General features: G+C 40.0%; 1 protein-coding gene across 1 annotated transcript in view; it reads left to right on the top strand.

Moving 5' to 3' along the window:
- The window catches only part of LOC124141086, a 34940-nt gene extending 10250 nt beyond the window's left edge, over positions 1 to 24690 (top strand). The window contains exons 3-6 of the mRNA XM_046508983.2: positions 9632 to 9785; positions 11754 to 12893; positions 14445 to 14635; positions 15613 to 24690. Of these exons, the coding sequence (XP_046364939.1) occupies positions 9632 to 9785; positions 11754 to 12893; positions 14445 to 14635; positions 15613 to 15987 (1860 nt within the window). The 3' untranslated portion in view covers positions 15988 to 24690. The remainder of the gene's footprint in view (positions 1 to 9631; positions 9786 to 11753; positions 12894 to 14444; positions 14636 to 15612) is intronic.
- Positions 24691 to 25214: the final 524 nt, after the last annotated feature.

The following is a 25214-nucleotide window of genomic DNA, read 5'->3' on the forward strand; positions in this document are numbered from 1 at the left end:
ATTACAGATTCCTGGTATCTGCCCCCAAATCATTATTTATGTCTTGGCAAGGCACTTGCAATCATTTAATCATGAAGGCCAGATGATCTGTAATTTAGAGTGGGGAGTAGGTTTCCATGGTTACATGTCATATTTCCTCTATTCATATGATTAAGGTCAGTGTTAATGTTTTGAAATCATTCCTTCCAGTACAGAGACACAAAAGGAATGGGAGGTTATCTCAGATATGGGCTCGATGTCACAGTTTGTGTTGAGCAATATAGCAGCTTTCACGGGTTTCAAGTCACTGTTATTTCCATCAGGATTTTTTTGTGTGTTTCGCACATTTGCTAAAATACTCTTCAAGAAATGATTCAAGGACTAGTATTGTGTTAAAAAAAAATATATATATATATATATCATGATATAGCCCAAACCAAAAATCTAAGAAAGATTTTGACAAGTTCTATGTTTGATTCTGTTGTCATCACTCCACAGCTTTCTAAGTGCAGTGACAAACGTTGCCTTACTTGCAGGAATATAATTGAAGGCTGTACAGTCCAAATTACAAAGGACACTAAATTTACTGTAAAACAAAATATGACTTGTGGTACTAGAAATGTTATTTACTTGATTGTTTGTAGTGAATGCAATGAAAAGTATATCGGAAAGACAGAACTTAAATTAAAAAGAAGAATGAATCTTCAACGTTCACAAATAAAGCAGCCACACAACCGCACAATTCCACTCAGTGAACATTTAGATACATGTGGAAGTGGCAACTTTTTAGTTTTCCTGCAGCATTTCATTCATAAATACACAGCTAAGTTGAATGTAAAGTTATTTGTCCATTGTCACCTTGGTATTGTGATGTCATAGTTCTCCTAAATGTTATGATGTCACGTAACTATATGTTACTACTTCATGTCCGTTATTCAGTTATGGCCTGATGAGACTTGTACGTGGTACGAGTTGAAAGCGCTAGGCAATTAAAACTGTTCAATCTTACTCCACTTATTTAATTATTACTATATTGTGCCTGAGAGTTAGAGCTTTACTGTGCTTTATATACATTTTATTGAGTTTTATGTATAGAGCATGGGCCTAGCATCTATCAGTCATAAGGAATTGACGAGCAAATTTTAGTCATGCTATTCAACATGTTTGAAACCCACCTTTGTCATCTGCTAACTCATATTTTAGGATATAGGCCTGTTCTACTGGGTATGGGTGCACAGGTGGCCCAGTCGTCTAAGGTGCCGCGATTCGCTGTGCAGAGTTGCGTCCCTTGGGCACGCCAGAAACCTATGATTGTGGGTACGAATCCCTGTTTGCCCCGATTATGTTTCTAGGTTTGTCAGCACCATACCCGTGCTCGTGGGTTTCACCGAAGTGGTAAACGTCTGTGAGACTTGCATCACTGCACTTTGCAATATGAGCATTGATCGATGCAGTTTGGTCTGTGAGTCTGACCACCCGATGTCGTTAGTCCCCTCTTGCAACAAGCATGGGTTGCTGAAAACCAATTCTATCCTGGATTTTCATGGGGTAAATAACCTTGTGAGTACCATAAGTGTTCTCATGGGTTTTGCCAAAATGGTAAACTTTAGAGTATGACCTGCATCACTTCGGGCATTTCTCCCACACTAAACTGACACGCTGTAACATGACAGAAACAGTGTTAAACATTGCTCCCTCACTCACTCACTCTACCCCAGATCTTAGCAGACCTCATAATATTATTTTCTCAATGTCCTTACCAGAAATGCAAGCAGAAGTTTGAGCTTGAGGAATGAGATTTAACACCAAATATAGGTAGTAACAGAAATTTTGAAGGATGGAATTTACTTATTAACATGTTCAGGAAATGTTTATGTATGTATTTTGGATGACATAGTACTATGAAGGTGGAACAAACTAAAAAATATTTCTGAATGAACTATATTCTGACGTCATTCTATTCTTTGAACGCTCCATTATTTTTCACGAATGGAGGGCTGTTTGTCATCTATACATTATCTTGAACCAACATTTGAATTTATTTCCATTTGGAATAGACAGAACTATTTTTTACATTTTTGACAAGTGAATAATTTTGATTCCCCCCCGAAAATGTGTCTCCAGCGGAGTTCGAACCCTCATCGTTTGATGTGAGGACGTGTAATTGTCAACCTCAGCTACGGCGACGCATGAAGGTGTGGTTGTAATTAACTATAAACTATTTTCATATTTTTGCATAATGCTTAAAAGCTCAAAATAATATGTATATATTTTGTGTTAGAACAGGTTACCTACAACAATGTTCATATTTATAATAACTAGATAAATGAGAAAAAACAAATCAGGTAACATATAAATCCTTGTTCGGGGCTCTATATTTCCTATTATTCCCATCAGCATGTATTGACAATGTGCAAGGGATTGAAAAATACTAGTTTAGGACCCAACGCAATTATGAAGAGCCATGTACCATGCATTGTAAATGTCAGCTTGCGACGGAGGTTGGAGCATATGCAACAGCGGCAGAGTACGCATTCCTTGTGCATCATGCAAGGGCGACTCGCACAGTATAAATACTGTTCTGGTATATTTTTCAAATATTTTCCACAACTGAATATTTTCTCAAAGTGTAAAAGTAGGGATGAGTTATAAGTAGGGGAATATCCTCGTAACTCTCCATTACTTAAAAATAATGGGCCTTGGCCTCTGCTCCATTATTCTTAAGGAATGGAGAGTTACTCGGACATTCCTCGCTACATAATGACGCTAAGTATATTTGGTTCAATAAAGGCAATAAGGTGATCAAGGTGTCAAGGGTATTTATGATAGAAGTAGGGCTGGGACGGGTAACTTGGGTACTCGGGTCGGGTGCAGAGCTCCAGATAAGCTTCTGGTGTTGTGGGTATTTTACCCATGCATTTTAAAATCATTGGGTATCAGTAATTCTATCTGCGCATTCAAATTTCTGTTACCCACTAGTTTTTTACACATGTGGGTATTTAAGTTAAATATTTAAAAACACTATTCATCCAGTCCCTGCGAACTGGTGTCGTGTGGGTTTGAGAGCTTTATAGGACTCAAAAATACCACGATACTTCCACACGAAAGTGTGATGGCAAATGATCATGATGTGAGTGTCATCGTGGAGTTTGGCAAGGTTGACGAAATGCCCGTTTATAATTTCAAAATAAGTTGCTGATTTGCTAATCGAATATGCAGGGTTACTTCACAATATTTTGATGATACGCACAAATATTATTTTTGTAGCGTATCTGTAATGTTCGTTGCGTATTTGATACGCTTGGATTATATTTTACTGCGTATTTCTGCATTTCTGATGCGTATTTCACGCAGATACGCAGCTTATCTGGAGCTCTGCGGGTGGGTACTGAGTTGGACCCGGGTACCCAAAGGACTACCCAGACCCATGGTTTGTCACGTGATATATTGTTTCTTGACAAATATTCACTAAATAACTACAATTTTAAGTCTCTAATGTTCGCATTTCTTCATGACTATGAACACGTTCCTTCTGACTTGAATATGTTTGAACAAAGCTGAAACTTCAGTCAACTTCAGTGTATGCATGACCACATCGTTTTATACGTGTATCTAAATACACTTTCCCAGGGCTACTGTCAAACTATTCCCAATGGGACAGTTTGTACCTATCTTTTGACACCCAACAGCGGGTACCCGGGTAGGGTCAGGTAATAGGGGTGTGGGTACCCGGGTAGTAAATTTGGACTCGTCCCAGCCCTAGATAGTAGAATGGAGATGTGATACACCTGATGAATGACCGTCCCGCACAATAAGAGCGGAATATCAGTGTTTAATTTAATCAAGTCCAGTCGAAATGACACTAATAGACAAATCTAGCTAGCCATATTCCTCACTTTTTTGTGTCTCTTTTGTAACTCCATATACAAACTAAAGATTGTTAACATGTTTAATTTCTTAAAATTAATATTCAGAAGTTTCTGTTCTTTTCACGGGTTAATGATAATAAGGGCACTTATATAGCACTGGACTCCATACTCAAATGGTTTGCTCAAAGCATGTACTGTGGAATGTCTGATTATTGTCACAGAGCTCCAGATAAGCTGCGTATCTGCGTAAAATATGCATCAGAAATGCAGAAATACGCAGTAAAATAAAATTCAAGCGTATCAAATATGCAACAAACATTACAGATACGCTACAAAAATAAAACTTGTGCGTATCATCAAAATATTGTGAAGTAACCCTGCGTATTCGATTAGCAAATCAGCAACTTATTTTGAAATTATAAACGGGCATTCCATCAACCTTGCCAAACTGCACGATGACAGTTACATCATGATCATTTGCAATCACACCTTCTTGTGGAAGTATCGTGGTATTTTGGAGTCCTATAAAGCTCTCGAACCAACACAACACCAGTTTGCAGGGACTAGATGAATAGTGTTTTAAATATTTAACTTAAATACCCACATGTGTAAAAACTAGTGGGTAACAGAAATTTGAATACTCAGGTAGAATTACTGATACCCAATGATTTTAAAATGCATGGGTAAAATACCCACAACACCAAAAGCTTATCTGTAGCTCTGTGTCATTCCCATTAGCTGACTAGGGATACAGATCTTTTTTTAGGGAAAGAAACATTTGTGGTGTGACTGTTTCACTTATTTGAAAAAACATTATGCAGCATCCAGCGTGCCTTGCCTGTCATACCAAGTTTGTTGTTTGTTGTTTATCACTGCATTCAGTAAGATGCCAGCTATATGACGGCGGTCTGTAAATGATTGAATCTGGACCAGACAATCCAGTGATGATACCATGAGCATCGATCCACACAATTTGGATTTGATGGCATGCATCAACCAAGTAAGCGAGTCTGATCACCCGATCCTGTTAATCGATTCTTACGGCAAGCATAGTCGCCTTCATATCAAGTGGTTTGTTGGGTCCACTGCTGAAAGATTGGTCAATCACTATAAACCAAGTCATATAATTCTTAATGATTTTTTGGGCTGTGAGTTTTGTACTGTTGGGACCCTAGAAACCTATGACAGTGGGTTCGGATCCTGTATCTCCCCGATTATGTTTCTAGGTTTGTCAGCACCTTTATGTGCCCGTTGGTTTCACCAAAGTGGTAAACGTCTGAGACCTTCATCACTTCAGGCTTTCCTACTACATTAAGCTGACACGCCATGATATAACTGGAATATTGGCGTTAAACCCAACTCACTCACTCAGCCTCATTGATTTTCATATATCAATACATTATCATGATCACAGTTATATTTGCCTGTGAGTACTTAGGGTCAAACCATTTGGTATTCTGGGGTCTAACCTACCTACAATGTCCTTTTGCAAAACAAAGTACCATGTATACAGTTTAGGGTAACATTATCCCCAACCCAGGATGCTTTGTTTATACTGCAGGGCTCAGTTAATAACTGCATCATTATGTCTAAATAATCAAAATGTGAGAAAGCATAAAACCAAATATTCTACTGAACATGTCGAATGTTTAACATGTTAAATGAATCATTTTGCAAAACATTCTCCAATATTGAAATTGGTCTTGTACAAGATGACTGTCAGCCCGTCGGAAACATTCTCCAATCTTGAGATTAGTCTTGTCCAAGATGACTGTCAAAATGTCTGATGTAACTTTGTTTGAACCATGTTTGACACGTGTCATATCTGTCATGGGCACTAGACTGGCTTGTCTGCCAGGTGAACTTTCTCACTGACCCAATATTACAATTTACATACAATTATTCAGCACCTAGAGGTCAGAGTCTTGCTTTTCAAGTGACCAGGCATGAAGACATTCACAACCTTATAAGAATAAGTTCATCAAGGACAGACTTGTAAGGAAATGTGTCTATACACTAGGGTATATTTCCTAATTCGTAGACAAAAACTTGCCATGTCAGTGTGGGATTGCACATATAATTGATAAGCTGTTAATTAAAACAACTCAAGATATGCCCTGCAGGTATTTGGTGATGGTCGCAGTCGAATGGATCTTATGACCTCTCCCCCAAGGCTAAATTCCACCTTCATAGTGGAGAGTTCAGCCCAAGGGAAGATAACACCTCCGTCACTGAGTGATACAGTTGGCTTGGGGGAGTTATAAACTTGAAGAGGCCTATAGTTAATCTAATTGCATTCGTAATTGATTTATGATATTTTCTTATCCTTTGATTTTTTTCTGTTCTTTGAGCAGTTAGTTTTTTCTTTGTGTGGATCGGTGACATATTGGTTAGGACGATTGGTGGGAAGAGCAGTGCTTACCAACTCGGGGATGCAGGAAAAGTCATTTGTGTTTTGACTTGGTGTGTGTTGTTTGTTGACTGACCATCAAGCAAATTATGGATGTTTTGGATGAGTTCTTTGAGCTTCAGTTTAACGAGGATGAACTTTTCTACGAAGATGTTGATGACGTAAGTTGTTTGAATGTCAAATTCAGTTGAAAATTCTGTGAATCGAAGATATAAAATTGATGTAGTGATGTGAATTTGGATTTTGCTGATGTTATTATGTCGGATATGGTTCATTTGTACATCAGACTAAAATGGCTAGAACATTGTGTCATTGATCTTGTGATGTTAATTAGCTTAATCATGTTTATTCCAATACAAATATTTTGATGCAGTGAATATAAGACTACATTTGAAGGTACTGTTGTTAATATACTACACAACTATTGATTGGGATAATCCTGTTATGCCATCTATCTATCTATCTATCTATCTATCTATCTATCTATCTATCTAATCTCATTTTATTCCGTTACGGTACTACAATACGTTTGGATAATACCGGTATATTGCATTTTTCAAAATTATGCATAACATCTTGTTGGAAGGTTTTACATTAGTGTCAACTCAAATGGAAATTTAGAAATTAGAAACTTCTTCCTGTGTCACTATTTGTGACAGTTTCCACTTTCCTGTATATAATGTGTCCATTACGCATGCTTTGTGAACATGGCAACAAAATATGAAGTTGTCAAAATCATGCAGGTTTTTTGTTTTTTGTTTAGGTTCATAACAAATAACAAATAAAAGAACACATACAATATATTGTGGTACGTATCACAATACATGAATCATTATGGCAATAAATTGCAATACAAAATGTAGGCCAATAGCCATCACTAGGTATCATAAGGTATCATATATGTTATTATGATAGGGTTGATGTCCTACACCATGACAGAGCTCCAGATAACATTTTGAGCAATTGAGTTTTTACTCTTGTGTTTCTATTTTAATTGGGTTTTTACATTTTTCATTGGGTAACCCATATTTTTTCACTCATCTATTCATCAATCTATTGGGGTTTTCCCAAAATCAGTGAACATTTTAAGATTTAAAATTTAAAAAAAAAATGATGTTTCAGATATATAAAACTGTTCTAGATAAATAGGCTTGAGCCGGAAAGTAAATTAGCTCCTTTGTACGCATGCTGAAAAAGCTTCATTGAGAATTTATGCAAGCTGTTTTTATACATTTGAGTTTTTCATTTAATGCATGGGTTTCTGTATGCAAGGTAATTGAAAGTAATTGGGTTTTGAATATTTTTGGGGGTATTTTACGCTAATACGCTGCTTATCTGTAGTTCTGCTATGAGTGAGTGTACATGACGTTTCAGGAGGTTTTTTGAGCTACTTGCAGCCTTTCAGAGCCTAACTAGGAAGTCATATTATTTGAATTATTATAACATTATGTTCATTCTCTATATGACACAGGGCATCTCCATTGTGTCCATATCCGTTTATCTGTCTATTTCCGTCTAAAGGACGAGGAATGATAAGGTTGTTAGGGACCCTGTTTGTCCATCTATATCTGCATTATTTAAGAAATAAGGTCAACCTTTAGAAATTATGAAAGTTATGAATCTGTGCATATGAATGAGAAATAGATTTTGTATTTTTCAACCACTGTATGTTTGGACAACACTAAATTTTGATGTCAAACTCTTGGAGGAAAAAAAAGGCTTTTTATCATTCAATAATGTTATTATTATTATTACAAGTTTTCAATACTTTTATAATGTATTGTTTCCAGATGATGGCCGGGTCAAAACTTGTTATAGTTTGTGGGTCCAAGTTTTAAACACCCTGTGTACAAAATTTTACAATTGTGGAATAGCAAAACTAAGGAGACTTTTTTATCCAACTGAATATTTTGGCTCCCATCACATAGCTAGATTCTTTAGGATATGATATGGTAGACAAATTATGATTATCTGACCAAGCTGACTGCCTTTGCTATGACCAGACTTAGGCCACTGGTAATACACATTCTACACATTCTATCATGAAGTACTCGATTCCAATTGGTCAATCAGAGGCTATTAAATCACAATAAACCCCCTCTGATTGAAACAGCTGGTTTGGCAGCTGCATCACTGCGGATGCTTATATTCATAAAATAGTACTTTTTCAGAATATTTTATAATTATATCTACAATTATAGGTTATAAAATGCAAAGTTACTACAATATTCGGGGCGTTTGGGTAGCCTAGTGGTTAAAGCATTCGCTCATCACGCCAAAGACCCGGGTTCGATTCCCGACATGGGTACAATGTGTAAAGCCCATTTTTGGTGTCCCTTGCTGTGATATTGCTGGAATATTGCCTAAAGCGGCGTAAAACCATACTCACTCACTAAATTACTGCTACAATATTCAAAGGATGTGTGGCAATGCATTTCGTGCAGAAAACACGACTTAAATCTACAAAGAGAATGTATTTTAGGTTCTGGAGACAACAGAGAGCTTGGAATTTGGATTTAAATGACTCTGACGTCATATCTTTTGCATCACAATGAGCGATAGGTGCATTCGATTCCAAATTCAATTTAGCACGGTTAAATTGACAGGTAACCTAGCTCTACATTGAAAACACAGTATGTTTATCTCCTATCTGATAAGAGTGTTATCTTTTGTGTTATGACCTTTTTTGAAAATTTGTTCTGCACTTTTTGCACTTTGTTGTGTACCTTAGAGTGACACAAAAGGCTCTGACGATTGGTCTACCACTAATGTTATATTACTGACTAGGAGTGCAACGATATAGTGAACTATCGATCTATTGCAATTGCCCTACAGTTGTTCTATATCGATAGGAATGGTATTGTCGATAGTATGCATAACAACTGATGGATTCAATATTTGAAATTAGTTATAAGTAAAACATTAATTATGTGTCAGAAAACCTTTTGCAGTTTCAAACATGACGTGAGTTGATTAGCAAGGATGACGACAACTTCAGATTAGTGTTATCACCCCTTTGCTTTGAGTAGTGACAGGGAGAAAAATGTTTGTTTTTTTACTCTGTCGTCAATACTTTATTCATTTCTATTACATTAATTGATATAGTGATTAAGCTTTGAAGTTGGTTTAATACAATAGTCACCCTATTGCTGACATAACAACTCATTCTTATACACATCAGGTTTACTCAAGCTTTCACAGTTAGATTTCATGCCTTGTATGGGACTTTTTTACTCTTCTGGAGGTAATGTTATTGTTAATGCAGTTATTGTTACACCTGGTTAACATGGTTGCTCCAAAAGGTTTGAGTACATGATCATGTTTTATTTTCAGTAACAAGGAGATTAGTGAATGGTAATGTTATTTGTTTCAGTACTTTGAGTCTCGCCGACCGGAGAAACCATGCACACTGTTGCTGCTGGGAGAGTATGTGAAGAAGGAGTCGTCCACGATCCAGAAGTTGAAGACAGCACTGGAGGAGATGGCAAGACCTGATGCTGTGAAGGTGCTGAACAATCACATGCAGGGTAAGGAGTACTGAAGCTGACTTGTGAGTGAGTCACTAGTGTGGGTCAGTCTGTCTGCTGGGGAGGAAAGTGGCTGTGTCAGGGTTACTGGTGATGATGCAAGGTGGCTGTGTCAGGGTGATACAAGGTGGCTGTGTCAGGGTTACTGGTGATGATACAAGGTGGCTGTGTCAGGGTTACTGGTGATGATGCAAGGTGGCTGTGTCAGGGTGATACAAGGTGGCTGTGTCAGGGTTACTGGTGATGATACAAGGTGGCTGGTTCAGGGTTACTGGTGATGATGCAAGGTGGCTGTGTCAGGGTGATACAAGGTGGCTGTGTCAGGGTTACTGGTGATGATACAAGGTGGCTGTGTCAGGGTTACTGGTAATGATACAAGGTGGCTGTGTCAGGGTTACTGGTGATGATACAAGGTGGCTGGTTCAGGGTTACTGGTAATGATACAAGGTGGCTGTGTCAGGGTTACTGGTGATGATACAAGGTGGCTGGTTCAGGGTTACTGGTGATGATGCAAGGTGGCTGTGTCAGGGTTACTGGCGATGATACAAGGTGGCTGGTTCAGGGTTACTGGTGATGATACAAGGTGGCTGTGTCAGGGTTACTGGTGATGATACAAGGTGGCTATGTCAGGGTTACTGGTGATGATACAAGGTGGCTGGTTCAGGGTTACTGGTGATGATACAAGGTGGCTGTGTCAGGGTTACTGGTGATGATACAAGGTGGCTGGTTCAGGGTTACTGGTGATGATACAAGGTGGCTGTGTCAGGGTTACTGGTAATGATACAAGGTGGCTGTGTCAGGGTTACTGGTGATGATACAAGGTGGCTGGTTCAGGGTTACTGGTGATGATGCAAGGTGGCTGTGTCAGGGTTACTGGCGATGATACAAGGTGGCTGGTTCAGGGTTACTGGTGATGATACAAGGTGGCTGTGTCAGGGTTACTGGTGATGATACAAGGTGGCTGTGTCAGGGTTACTGGTGATGATACAAGGTGGCTGGTTCAGGGTTACTGGTGATGATACAAGGTGGCTGTGTCAGGGTTACTGGTGATGATACAAGGTGGCTGGTTCAGGGTTACTGGTGATGATACAAGGTGGCTGGTTCAGGGTTACTGGTGATGATACAAGGTGGCTCTGGTAGGATTACTGGTGATGATACAAGGTGGCTCTGGTAGGATTAGTTGGGACCTACCATAACTAACACAATGATCACATTATTATCCCCCGCCATGAAGTGGAAGGGGGATATAGGAATGGGTGCTGTCCGTCTGTCTGTCCGTCCGTCCGTCCGTCCGTCACATTTCGTTTCCCGAGCAGATCTTGAAAACCGTACCATATTTCTTCACCAAACTTGGCACATAGATAGGTCTAGTGGTGAACTGGTGTCTTTTGATAGTTTGGGATTTAAAAAAAATAAATAATTTCAAGTTTCAATGGCAACCAAATTTGGCACATAATGTCATCTCACAGTATTGAATACATTTCCTTTTCTTGTTGGTAAGTTCTGGATTGCTTGAGTGTATGTTCCTCCAAAAGTGTCATGGACACAATTGTTGCATTCACTGACTAACTTCATGCAGAAACACAACTCATTACAAATACAACAGTGTAACTGATCTTAAACCTACTCAACTGTATAAACACTATATATTCTTGTCAACCATACTCTGTACTTTACTTGCTTGATAACGGTGTTAGAACCTAACTGAAACCATCGCTCCTAATTGTAATAAAGAAGTTGTTCGTCCATATGTCTCATCCTTACTCATTACAAATACAGTTACATATTCTATCATAATCTGCAGATCGCAAAACAAGACCAGTAATAACTTTTTTAGTGCTGCAATTAGGCCATTACTAAAAGGTCCAGTGAAAATAGTTCACAGGAGCTAATGCATTGCACACAACTGGACATGTCATATTGGCGGGGGATGTGAGTATTTCATGCTTGTTTTATTTTTATTTTCAGAAGCCGAAGAAAAGTATAAGAATGAAAAGAATGCAGTTCAACAGTCACCTCGCACCCCCGATGAAGTCTCCTACAACTGGCCGTCAAACTCTTTTGCGCCTCACATGTATCCATCACTAGACATGCATGGCCACATGGCACACCAGGGCATGGTGAATTCCATGCAGTATTGCCCAACCAGTGCCTGCCACATCCTCCAGTCTCCACCCTGCAGGCACAATTCCATCCCTGAGCCACGACACCCCATGTGTAATGGCTACCCTAGTCAGAATGGAAGTATGTCCTATATCATGTCGCGGGGTGTGCAGGGACACCCTTACTTCAGCGGTGAATACACTCCACCCCAGCACAATGGCTGCCAGGAGAGCATGATGGTCCATCAGGACCCTCCAGGACCAGGGGACATGATGTCAGTCGATGACATCGACATGGAGGAAGACAATCATCGCCGAGAGGAACCTGCACCTTTGCCACGGACCATCATGAGGGGAGATAACCAACTGTCATCATTCACTCACTCACAGTCCATGGGACAACCAGCCGCTATAGATGTTGCTCGTGAAGAGGAAGTGGAAACTTCAGGGCGTAATGCCAGCTACATTGCAATTAATCACGTTGGAGAAAGACAACACGGTCGACCAGAATATTACGGCCAGAATATGGGCCCCAAACAGCCTATGTCATCCTCCAACAGGCCTTACATTATCAAAGGCACCATCATCAACATGAACAGTCATCAAATGATGCATGATGCAGGCCTGCGGAAGGTGTCCTCTCCACCTATATCCAAGCTGCAGCAGTTGGCTCAACTACCGCCTTGCTACCAGCCAAATCAGGAATACAAGAAAATTGTTGCAGATCAGAAGGTGGAAGATGAGCGGATGGGAAGGCCTCGACAATTCAAAGAAGAGAAAATTGATGCTCCCAGCTGTAGTGGTCACGATCATCTGAATTTCACTGACCTAAAAAAAATGCAATTGCGAGCTAAAAATGGAGTGAGAGAGACGCCCAAAACGTTTCCGCGGGTGAAGACTCCCACTACAGGGACTGTTGTAGGCAGCCTGCAGATGAACCAGTCCAATACACTCACTAAGTCGTCTTCCATGCCAGTAGATATGAAGCCAGCTGAGTTCAGGAAAGGTAACTATGTGTTGAGCTGTTTGGCGCTTGATGCTCGCAGCAGTCTGTGACTAAGCCACTGGTCCATGTCCAGTTAAAGTAAAAGTTCAGCTTATAATAGTCCATATATTAACACTAAAATCTACTGAAAATGATGTTCGAGCTAGTAGTCTGAAGTCCAAGTCTAGTAAAGTCTGTTCGGTCTTGAAAGTTCAGCTAATAATAGTCCATGTGACAACACTAAAATCTACTGAAAATGATGTTAAGAGCCATTTTCGAGCTAGCAGTCTGAAGTCCAAGTCTAGTAAAGCCTGTTGGGTCTTGAAAGTTCACCTAATAATAGTCCATATAACATATAATCTGCTGAAAATGATGCTAAAAGCCATGTTGTAGTGTGGTAGCCTAGTGGTGAAAGCTATGGGGAAGACCAGTGTAAAAACCATACTCATTCACTGGTAGTGAGGAGGGCACGGTTGGCCCAGTCGTCTAAGGTGCCCCGATTCGCTGTGCAGGGTTGCGTCCCTTGGGCACGCCGGAAACCTATGATTGTGAGTTCAAATCCCGGTTAGCCCCAATTATGTTTCTAGGTTTGTCGGCACCATACCTGTGCTCATGGGTTTCACCGAAGTAGTAAACGTCTGAGACCTGCATCACTTCGGGCTTTCCTCCCACATTAAGCTGACACGCCTTGGTCTTACTGGAATACTGTTAAAAGCAGCGTTAAACCCAATTCACTCACTCACTGGTAGTGAGGAACATGAGATGAGTCCGAGTGGTAGCAGTGGTAAGACACTGATGGAGTATGTGTCCTTGCTGGGACCCCAACACTATTGTTTGCTTGTATCCAGGTATCATAGATCCATAGTCACATATCACCATTGTGTATGATCAGCTGTTCTAAATGTCAGGTTTGAGTAAGGTTTCCAGATTATTAATGTAAACGTACCGATTTGGGAAAACAAGATCGCGGTCCCAATGAAATCAAAGAACTGCCCTCCTAGCCCAAGTAGGTCTTATTTCCTTATTCAAAGTACAGCCGTAGTAGATCTGAATTCCTTTTTTAACGTACAGCCATAGAAGATCTGAATTCCTCATTCAAAGTACAGCCGTAGTAGACCTGAATTCCTTATTCAAAGTTCATCTCTGGTAGATCTGAATGTCTTATTCAAAGTACAGCCCTAGTAGATCTGAATGTCTTATTCAAAGTACAGCCCTAGTAGATCTGAATTCCTTTTTTAAGGTACAGCCGTAGTAGATCTGAATTCCTCATTCAAAGTAGAGCCGTAGTAGACCTGAATTCCTTATTCAAAGTTCATCTCTGGTAGATCTGAATGTCTTATTCAAAGTACAGCCCTAGTAGATCTGAATGTCTTATTCAAAGTACAGCTGTAGTAGATTCGGATTCTTTATTCAAAGTACAGACGCAGTGGATTAGAATCCCTTATTCAAAGTACAACTCTGGTAGATCTGGGTTTCTAATTCAGCTCTCCTTGAGAGTGAGTGATCAGTATAAGAGATGCCATCACGTTTCCACCAGCATATAATTACACAAGTCTCCCTGTGTGCTTCCAGCCTTCCGCCATATCAAGGTGTTCGTGACGTACTCCAACGACAGCAAGAACCACCTCTGCCATGTGCTATCTCTGTGTAACTGCATGGTGAAGAACGGGTTCTCGGTCTGCGTTGACATCAACAGCCGCTATGTCTCAACACTCCCCAACCAGCATGACAAGGTCAACTGGTACCAGGAAAAGTTCAATGAGGTCAGCATTCATTCAAATTGTCATTGATGGGGAAAAGAATCAAACAAATCATGTTGTCCAAAACTACAGGGTGGGGGTCAAAGTGAAAATAAAATTGAATTTAAGAAAAAGAAATTGTGTGTATAAAATGTTAAGCTTTGGATTGAAAGACATGCTGTGTGTACGGGTATTGTTTCCCTGAATGACAAGTCAGAAGGTTACTTCCCTTCTCATAATGATATTTTCAATACTGAAATTTGAAGGCAGAGTGTAAAATGGCTATATGAATAGGAGCTCTTTCATTTTATTGCATATTTATTATAAAGGACCTAAAATGGAGGGGGTATATACTATATTATACCAAGGAATTCTGTCCGTCCTTTTGGGGGCATTTTTTGTGTGCAACCTATAACTCAAAAACTCTCTGATTCTTTTCAAACTTGGTGAACACTTTCTATACCAATAGAAGAGGTGCAGTCCAAAGTTTGATTTCAATATTTGGATTTCTTGAAAAAACACAGCTATTTTTCATGTTTTTCCTAAAAGAATTGTTTGCTTAAACATTTGTGTGACCTGTGACTTGAAAACTACTGCTTGTATTTTTTACAACTTTAGCGAACGGTTTCCATACTTTTAGAAGAGGTGCAGTTCAAAGTTTGATTTTGATATGTGGATAGTCTGAAAGAATATGAATTTGTCCTATAAGGCTTGTCCTATAAGGCGACTACTTGGATCAGATGGTCAGGCTTGGTGACTTGATTGAATGCATGTCATCGTTCCCAGACAGTGTGGAACTTTGCTCATGGCCTCAGTGATATGTCTTGTCTATACTCAGTTACTTATAGTCTGCCCTCATGGAGCTGGAATATTCCAGAGTATGACGTTTAGCAACAACGAAAGAAACTTTAGTGCCAAATATTTGCTGATGTTATTTCTGTGACATATTATCATGAGTTGTGAACTCTTGCTAATTTCACATTCATCATCATCTGTTTCAGTCTGATTTCATCCTAGTATGTCCGTCTGCTAAATACAAAACGGAGATCGAGGCGCAGGAATTGTCCAAGAATGGGATGATGCCGGAGAGTCAGCTCCACACCCGATACATCTACGCACAGATGCTGAAGGAGTACAGACAACATGAAAAGAACACCAGGTTTGTCCCTGTGCTGTTCCAAGACTCTGATGAACTGTACCTTCCGTCATGGCTAAAGAAGACGTTGAAATACTCCTGGCCAAGTCAGTACAAGGATCTGTTGTGGATGCTTACTCGCCCCGAAGATCGAATCAAACCCAAGCCAAAGTTGTTCTCCGAGTCCACCAGCCAATCAAATTCACCAATACATGAGGACGAGCACTTAACCGATTCTTGAGCGGGTGACAGATTGTTGAGAAACATTATTCTTCATGTTCGTTGACTTTCTGTTTCATTCTAAAAAAATCAAGAAGGAAATCGTCTCACTCTCATGGGGAGACTTGGCTTGAACCAATTGGCAGCCGTAAGAAGTGTGATACAAATTATTCAAACATCACTTTGTGTGCTAACTCAGATGTTTGGGTAGATGTCAGTCTATTGGTTAAATACCCTAATTCCACAGAGAAAGAGTGTCAGTTGAATTGGACACTATTACAATGTCTGGACCTAGTCTTGGGAACCAGGCCGTGGAAATTAGCCTCCTTTAAGATTGAGAACTCTAACTGACCAGCGAGGCTTCTCCTCAGGTTGAGGGCATGGGACATGTTCCACCAAGCACTGATTGACCAGTGTTGATCGCAGGGGAGACATTCAACCAAACAATGACTGACCAGTGAGGCTTCTCCTCAAGTTGAGGGCATGGGACATGTTCCACCAAGAACTGATTGACCAGTGTTGATGGCAAGGGAGACATTCCACCAAACAATGACTGACCAGTGAGGCTTCTCCTCAAGTTGAGGGCATGGGACATGTTCCACCAAGAACTGATTGACCAGTGTTGATGGCAAGGGAGACATTCCACCAAACAATGACTGACCAGTGAGGCTTCTCCTCAAGTTGAGGGCATGGGACATGTTCCACCAAGCACTGATTGACCAGTGTTGATGGCAGGGGAGACATTCCACCAAACAATGACTGACCAGTGAGGCTTCTCCTCAGGTTGAGGGCATGGGACATGTTCCACCAAGCACTGATTGACCAGTGTTGATGGCAGGGGAGACATTCCACCAAACAATGACTGACCAGTGAGGCTTCTCCTCAGGTTGAGGGCATGGGACATGTTCCACCAAGCACTGATTGACCAGTGTTGATGGCAAGGGAGACATTCCACCAAACAATGACTGACCAGTGAGGCTTCTCCTCAAGTTGAGGGCATGGGACATGTTCCACCAAGAACTGATTGACCAGTGTTGATGGCAAGGGAGACATTCCACCAAACAATGACTGACCAGTGAGGCTTCTCCTCAAGTTGAGGGCATGGGACATGTTCCACCAAGAACTGATTGACCAGTGTTGATGGCAAGGGAGACATTCCACCAAACAATGACTGACCAGTGAGGCTTCTCCTCAAGTTGAGGGCATGGGACATGTTCCACCAAGCACTGATTGACCAGTGTTGATGGCAGGGGAGACATTCCACCAAACAATGACTGACCAGTGAGGCTTCTCCTCAAGTTGAGGGCATGGGACATGTTCCACCAAGCACTGATTGACCAGTGTTGATGGCAGGGGAGACATTCCACCAAACAATGACTGACCAGTGAGGCTTCTCCTCAAGTTGAGGGCATGGGACATGTTCCACCAAGCACTGACTGACCAGTGAGGCTTCTCCTCAAGTTGAGGGCATGGGACATGTTCCACCAGACACTTATAGAGCTCATCTGGAGACTGGTTGGCCTGGTATTTTTGGGGTGGGGGGTGGAGGGGGTGCGGCCATTTACATCAAGATGACGAACTGTTAAGTCATGATGCCGTAAATGCTCCTTCAAAGACAATGTGTTCATCTGGCAGAAATACACCTTGGGACTTCACTGGCAGATCCAGAGTGGGGATGTGCAAAATCTTTCCAGGACACCTCACATGGTTAACTGCACCCATGGCCAAGTCACAGTATGTCCAACCCCTGTTTTCAAAATCCTGGATCTGCCTGGACTATGTGTTCTTAGGTGTGGCAGCCATTTGTATCAGGATGGCAGACATTTACATTGTGGCCACATAGGTATGATGGAAGTGTTTGCGGCCGGCATTGATGGTGTTTTACTTTATTATGCTGGATTCCTAGGGATGTTTTTTTTTGTGGGGAAGCTATCTTCATTGTTGGAAGTCTGGGATGATTGTGAAGGATGTTATTACATGGTTTGGTCAACTAATTGGTCAACTAATTGCTTTTTGTTCATCTTGATATGGCAATGGGACAGTGTCTAGAGCATGATCTTGTTCTGGAGAACGATGGCAGACTTGTGACTTGTTTGTGTAATAGCTGCCAGATCCAGTGAACTGAAACCGGAACTGTTTCTCTGCATGTGAGCTGTGTACATAAGCAGGTGATTATTATCTGGGGAATGTCTCCGAGTGAATCACAAGCCAGACAAGGCTTTATGCTGTATATCTGCTCGCTATATTTATCTCATATTTACAGGTGTGATATAGGTACAGCGCCATAAAGTCCAATAAAGAGGAAATGGTTTATTGCTCATTTTACATTATTGCAATGAATTAAAATTAAATTAAAGTACCTTTGAATTTAGGAAAATAATTTCTAAAAATTCCAATATTTAAAAAAGGTTTAGATATGCAAATTTGCCTTAGATATTAGATAAATCCCTTATATGACATCCAAAAGTAATTATGATTCTTTAAGTGAGTGATTTTGAAGCAATATGTAATAAGCATTTAAATTTTGTTTCTTAAACGTTAAATCTTCTCAATAGAACTCACTGCCTACTGTGCTGTGCTATGCTATTTCTGCATCAATATGGGTATGTAGGTAGTTAGTGAAGAAGATGTCTATGTGCATTTGTATGATTTTAAAAATTTGAAACATATAATCAGTGAAATGCATAACAACCCGGTGACTGCCATTTTCTTCAGTGTCGTGTAGATATTTGAACTGGCGGACACCTACCTCATCCAAATTGCTCACATATCTTTGGGTCATGTAATTTAAGGCGACTATGGTCGTGAATTGTTCCAAGGTATTTATGACAGAATGGAGATATGTAGTCTGTCTCCGGGTCCCTGGATCACTGTCCCTTCTGCCAAGCTGACTGTAATGCTAATGCTCTGGATGAAATAGTTCTAGATTTTCCACAGGTTCTGAAACTCCCATGTCACTGGGGTTCCTCCTCGGTTTAAATGTAGTTACCCGTTTCTATCAAAATTATATATGTTTAGACACTATAACAAGTCTTTGTGATCATGTTAACTGTTACTAGAACATTGAAGCAACGTATACCCCATTCTGGACACAGGAGCAGTATCTTGTAAGAACTGACCGTGAGTTCAGGGCAGCCATCATGTGTGACCTGGCTTATGTCTCATCGCACTCACTCGTTCACAGTCCCAAAAGTGTGACTGTGCTTTCTCATCTTGTCTTGATGATGTTCTTCATGTCTCAATATGTAATATATTTCATTTAATATACAGTGAAGCCTTGTTTATCTGGAACCTGTTAGCCAAGAAAACAAGCCTTCTGGAGAAACCCACTGAGAACGAATGTCTACATACAAAAGGACATTTCTCTGAACCTGTGACAGTTTCATTCAAATCCGATCTAGGTTCATGTTACTGCTTAACTAAGATCTGAGGACTTCCCATTACAGGTCATGTCAGAACGACCTGACAAAGTTCTCCAGCGAGAGACAGACAATGATTTCGACAGAATCATTTGTACAGCCCAAAGCTGTCGTTTGGAATACCCCGTGTTAACCTTTCCGAGGATGCATGATTAGAAAACACATTTTGACATTTCCTGATCTGGTAAGCCACACTGATTGATCGGATTGAAGCAATATCTTTGTCAAAATAGTTTTCAAAGTGTGGATGAAACTAGTGCCGCTTGGCCTGAGAAAGCTGCTTTCTGATAGGCTAATGTTGACTTCTTGTTAGTCTTGTTATCCACTCAGAGGTCACAAAAGGTCATTCTGACGTGACTTGTACTGAGATGTCCTCAGATCTTTATTTATCGGGAACAAGAACTAAGATCTGAGTTTAATGAGATTGTACCTGTGATACAAATACTTGATATAAAAACTTGTAATGATTTCACAAGGAACGCTGCAGACCAGATTAACGGAGCATCATGAGTGTTCATACTAATTTCCAGTCAATGGCAAATCAAACCTATATCTAGATTACCATGTATCAGACTTTTCAGTCTCCAGGGCATAACTTGAGTCCATCAGAATCACATGTAGATGCTGGTAAACAAACTGGAGAAAAACCTGCATGAACACCATGTTTTAGGACAGTAGGCGTTTGTGAACGGAAGAATCCGTTTCAGGGAAGTGAGTGTGACGCAGTGGACATGGTGTTTGTGCTGTGTGTGTATCATCATTGCACCACTTCAACACATCACATACGCAGTGCAGTTCACACATTATTCAGTGTTCCCTTTTACAGGTAATTACCAGGTTTTGTAACCGGTACAATTAGGCTAATTTTAAGTGCAAGGATTTCGCTTTGCTTTGAGGTTAAATGTATATTTGGTAGCGACTTAGTCTTGAAATGTGCAACAAAAAAAAAGAGAGAAAAACTTGAACTTTGTGTGAATGCTGTGTAGATCTAACATCGAACCTATAAGTTTATACAGGTCCATGATCTAACTAAGTTACTGCAGGGAGGATGTCACTGCATTGAACATGAAGTAGCAGGGGTAGACCAGGTAATTTTCAAACATTATTTTATTTGTTTAAAGTTGGGACTGACAAAATTAGGGGGGACTGGTAATTTGTAGAGGGTTAACAGTCCACCAGGACTGTCAGTTTCAAAAGCCAGCGGGAACACTGATTATTGTATTGATTCTAAAGCGTAAAAGCTGCGGTAGGCAGCAAGTGCACGCAGTTGACTGGCCCAGGAGCAAACCTTCCACCCTTGCCATTATTGTTGACCAGCTGTATTATGCTAATCTGCGGGTTCGATTATCAGTTTTTTTTCTGAAGTCTGTTTTGCAGTAGAGGTTTCTTATTTCATAAGAATCTGAAACACATTGCTTGCTTTAGAACATTAATTGAACGAGGAAGGGATTAAGAAAGGATCCCAGAGTTAACCATCATGTTGTGTGAATGAAGAAAGATTTTATTGAAATAGTAAGTCATGCATATTTGAAATGGGTGTGGTGTGTTGTGCCTTGTTATTCATTTATCAGTTTTAAAGGTAGCATCATCTGAGGGGCACACCACTGATATACGGTGTTGTTAAGAGTATTCATATTGTTGGAATATTTTTAGTGACAGGATTGATGACAATGTGTGAAGTTTTGTTGACGTGTAACTGTGCCTATATCTCATTCTGATTTGAGAGCTTGATGTTTATTAGACCAGATCATTCTTTTTCTTCTTGTATTACAAATTCATGGGACAAATTGGCTGGATGGAGGCGGAAAAAAGAATAAGTAAAAGCCCAGGTCAATACAAAAAATGTTTGTATTATGGATTTATGGGGCCAAATTGATAAGATTGAGGAAAAAATAATCTTGAAAATGTTTATATTTCTTTATTGATTGGGTAACTACTCAGAAAATAACTTCTGCTACTCCAAGAAGCAAAACTTCTTGAAGCCATAAATGAGACTGGCAGGGCATGTGGCTATGAATTTGCTGACAAATCACCAACTGTGTCAGTAAGTTTCTTTTCAATTATTTTCCTAATTAGAAAGCTCTTCTGTTATGTGACTATTAGGCTATAGCGCTTTGTCTGCACTGTGCAAAACCGTATAAGAAAAGTCAAGAAGAATCAATTCACAAACTACAACCGGCCTCGTCTAGGTGCCATTGTTAATAATGCAAAAATATGTATATGACAGTATCTTATCAGCAAGAAGTGATATGATGGGCAGAGATGAAGCAGTCCAATGAAATTATGTTCACTTCTGCTGATGGCAAGTGACAGTTGTGGAAGAGTTGCTTCCCTTCCAGTGAGATATTAAATGATATTTTAGTGTTGTTGGTGAATTATTTTTGAAATCATTTAATTATTTCTCTTCTTTCACTTTTTTTAAATAAGGGAAAAATTATTTCGGTTAATTCGTAGTACAAGAGAGAAAAAGTGCTCTGGCCTTGTCATTTGTTAAAATATATATGTGTTATTATAAGTTACTGCATTTTTTAAATGTTGTTTAGTATATATTTTGTCACCATTGATTCTTTACAGTTTTCATTCCTGCTGTCCTTAAGTCGTATGACTCTAAACAGAGATTTATTTTACAGAGATTGAGATGATTATAGTAAGAGTGCCACACTTGGCTACCTGGGGGTTTGGTAGTCTCATTCACCAGGAGCCTGTTCCACAAAATGATCATAGCGTGATCAAAGATATCAGAGCCTATGTTAACGTATGGGAGTTACAGTCATAATAGTGCTGAGATCGCTTTGTGGAATGGGGCCCTGATATGTGATAAATAACGTTAGATATTTGGTAGTGCTTTCCGTTTGTCATAATACAAATAGTATTTAGCTGCAACAAAATGAACGTCAATAAATTGCTACAACACAATGCTGACAAACCAACAACACTTTGGGTATTCCTAAAAGTTTGTGCTGATGTGCTGTTGCAGTACTGTTTAAAGCAATTTTGAATCACATCTCACTTTCATACTTATGTTGTTCTAGCAGTGGCTATTTTGGACAGTATAGAAAGAATAGATTCATTATCTTGCCAAATCTGATTCGAGTGTAGTTGAAGACCATTGTCTCATGGTACATAAATGTATTTTCCACCCTCAAAACTGGAGGGGTTTAGTTTAGTTCTTTGGATATGTATTCTTTTAAATTTATTGAGCAGCTAGAAATTTATGCAAGTGGGAACCAGATTAGAATAGGTACCCATCAGCCATGCTAGTCACTTCAGGCAACTGGGTTGGGTGGTTGACCTGGTTGATTGTGTAATTGTACGTGGTGTGGGACGTTGCTCGTAATATCAACCACTGGTTAATCTGATTTGATTATTTAAAGGCTGCTGTAATGTGTTGGAATATTGCCGAGTAAGGTGTAAAACAACAAACAGAAACAAAGCATGTTACATCAGGCTGAGGACAAACATTTGAGCAGGAGGTGGAGCATCCTCTATATCTCCAGGGCTCGCATTTCGGTAAATCTACACTCACCCCTGGACCACCCACAAGGTTTTCGTGATCTTAAATTACCTGCCTTTAATTTCCTTTAGCCAATTTGATTGGCTACGCTAGAAGGTCTAACACCAATCATAATGCGAGTTACTAACCAGTTTTAATGTAGTGGTTGGCGATATCAACTAAACAGTGCCCAGTCCCATAGATTGCGATAGAGTGTGAGAAATTCAACGTTGAAAAAATGACTGACACCCAAAAGAAAGTCCTCAAAACCTTATTGATGGAGAGGATGTCTTCATGTCCATAAAAACTGGCGGTGGCTTATAAGGCAATACGAGTTATATCCCTTACACATTCTTTTTCCTAATCTCGACATTTGATTTGTTGGTAAATTGTTAATGAAACTCAAGGGCAGGTAATATAAGATCGCAAAAACTTGTGGATTGTTGCAGGGGTTGGTGAAGGTTCACCAAAATGCGATTCCTGGAGATAGAGAGGATGGAGGTGGACGGGTGACGTGACTTTGGCTAATCGGCATTGGAAACATTTATGAATGTTGGCATTAGATAATGGGGAGGATATGACTTTGGCCAATCGGCATTTAAAATTTTTATGAAAGTTGGCCTTATATTATGGGGAGGAAATGTTTGAAAGAGGCCTTTAAAAGGCCTTGAATGTTGTGACTGAAAATATGTGTGGCCTTCCCTGAGATAGATATCTCATCATATACCAGATCATGTTTAGGAGAATATTTGAAAAATATAATGTGATTTCCCCCCTTGAATCGTTTGTGGTAACATTTCTGATGTTGAAATGTTCTAGTTGAAGTAGTTTAATTAAAGGGCGATACCTGTTGACTGTCATGCATATATGTAGGATTCAGATCTATGGTGGGACTCTGATCTGTGGCAGTTCTCAGATCTATGGCAGATTCCACAAATAGGGCAGATATTGGCACAAACTCAGATCTATGGCAGATTATCATAAAATATTATTAACTGGCAATTTTTGTAGTGCTAGACTTCAGATAGATTCATATATAGCTGCAGGCTTTTGATGATCAATATGATTTCTCTGGATTATTTTTATCATTTCCCCTTTGGAACTGCATCGTCAGGTGCAGGGTTTGCATGTACCGGTAGGAACTTTTCTTAAATACGTTTTGTTTGTTTTTTAATTTCAGTGTAAGGGTCTTTCGGTTCTGGATTCTTCCTCTGCTGGCATGAATCTGCATCAAGCAGCTCTCACACTTTGGCGAGGTGGTTGCCGAGCCCTCCCGAGCCTAACTCGGTTAGCACTCGGGAAGAGACTACATATATAAGATTATCATACGAGTACAGTACGAGTGTGTTACGAGCCCCATAGGAGTCCAATAGGAGTCCAATAGGATTCCAATAGGCGTCTAATAGAAGTCTAACAAGAGTCTACTACTATCTCGATACGAGCTGTACGAGCTTGGTACGACTTTGGTACGCGGTGGCTACAAGCTGCGGGAATGACACTCATACAGCTCGTATTAGACTCGGTCAACTCTGCGATAAATTTTGCAGACGATTCTCATACAAGTTCTGTATGAGCACCACGAGATCGCCTCGAGGGTACTACGAGTAGGACGAGTGTGTTATGAGTTTGTTACGAGTTTACTAGCCATTGGCTGGCGGCCCGACTGTTTTGAGCAGTTCCAAAACTCTCGCAGATCACTATGAGGTATCCCGAGTTACCCCCAGTTTAGAACGACCTCGCTACGAGCTCCATACGAGTACTCCCGAGTCAGCTCGGGTCCATACTCGGGACGCAAGTCAGCAAAGTGTGAGAGCTGCTTTAACAAAACCTTCATTTTCTATAGTGTCTGGCTCATCTTTTCTGACTGATCACTGTTTCTATTGGTAATAGACGTTAACTTACATGACGTCATCACAGGCAAGGAGTCGTGAAGTTATTTGAAGCATGACACAATGGAACAGATTGTCAATTTACAGATGAGAGATCAGAGATCATTGCAAACATGACATCATATAACAATGAGAATCTGCCACAGATCTGAGAATACACATTAGAGTCCTGCCATAGACTCCTACATTTATATATATATATCTATATACACTGTGGATGTGCCTTTGACAACATATATTTATCCAAGTGTGTCAAAATTTGTCGTGCTGATATTGTTATAATGCATGAATTCTTTCGTGAATAAATCTTGTTTAAAAAAATTCTGTCTTCAACTTTGAAGTTTACTTTAAGTATGACAGTACTATTTTTTTTATGTTTGTGCCTGCTTTGGTTGTGCTAGATGCTAATCAGTCCACACAAGTTCTGTTATTGAGTATAATTCAAAGC

The sequence above is a fragment of the Haliotis rufescens genome, unplaced genomic scaffold, assembly GCF_023055435.1.
Source record: "Haliotis rufescens isolate VD_foot unplaced genomic scaffold, xgHalRufe1.0.p SCAF_6, whole genome shotgun sequence".
NCBI classification, from domain to species: domain Eukaryota; kingdom Metazoa; phylum Mollusca; class Gastropoda; order Lepetellida; family Haliotidae; genus Haliotis; species Haliotis rufescens.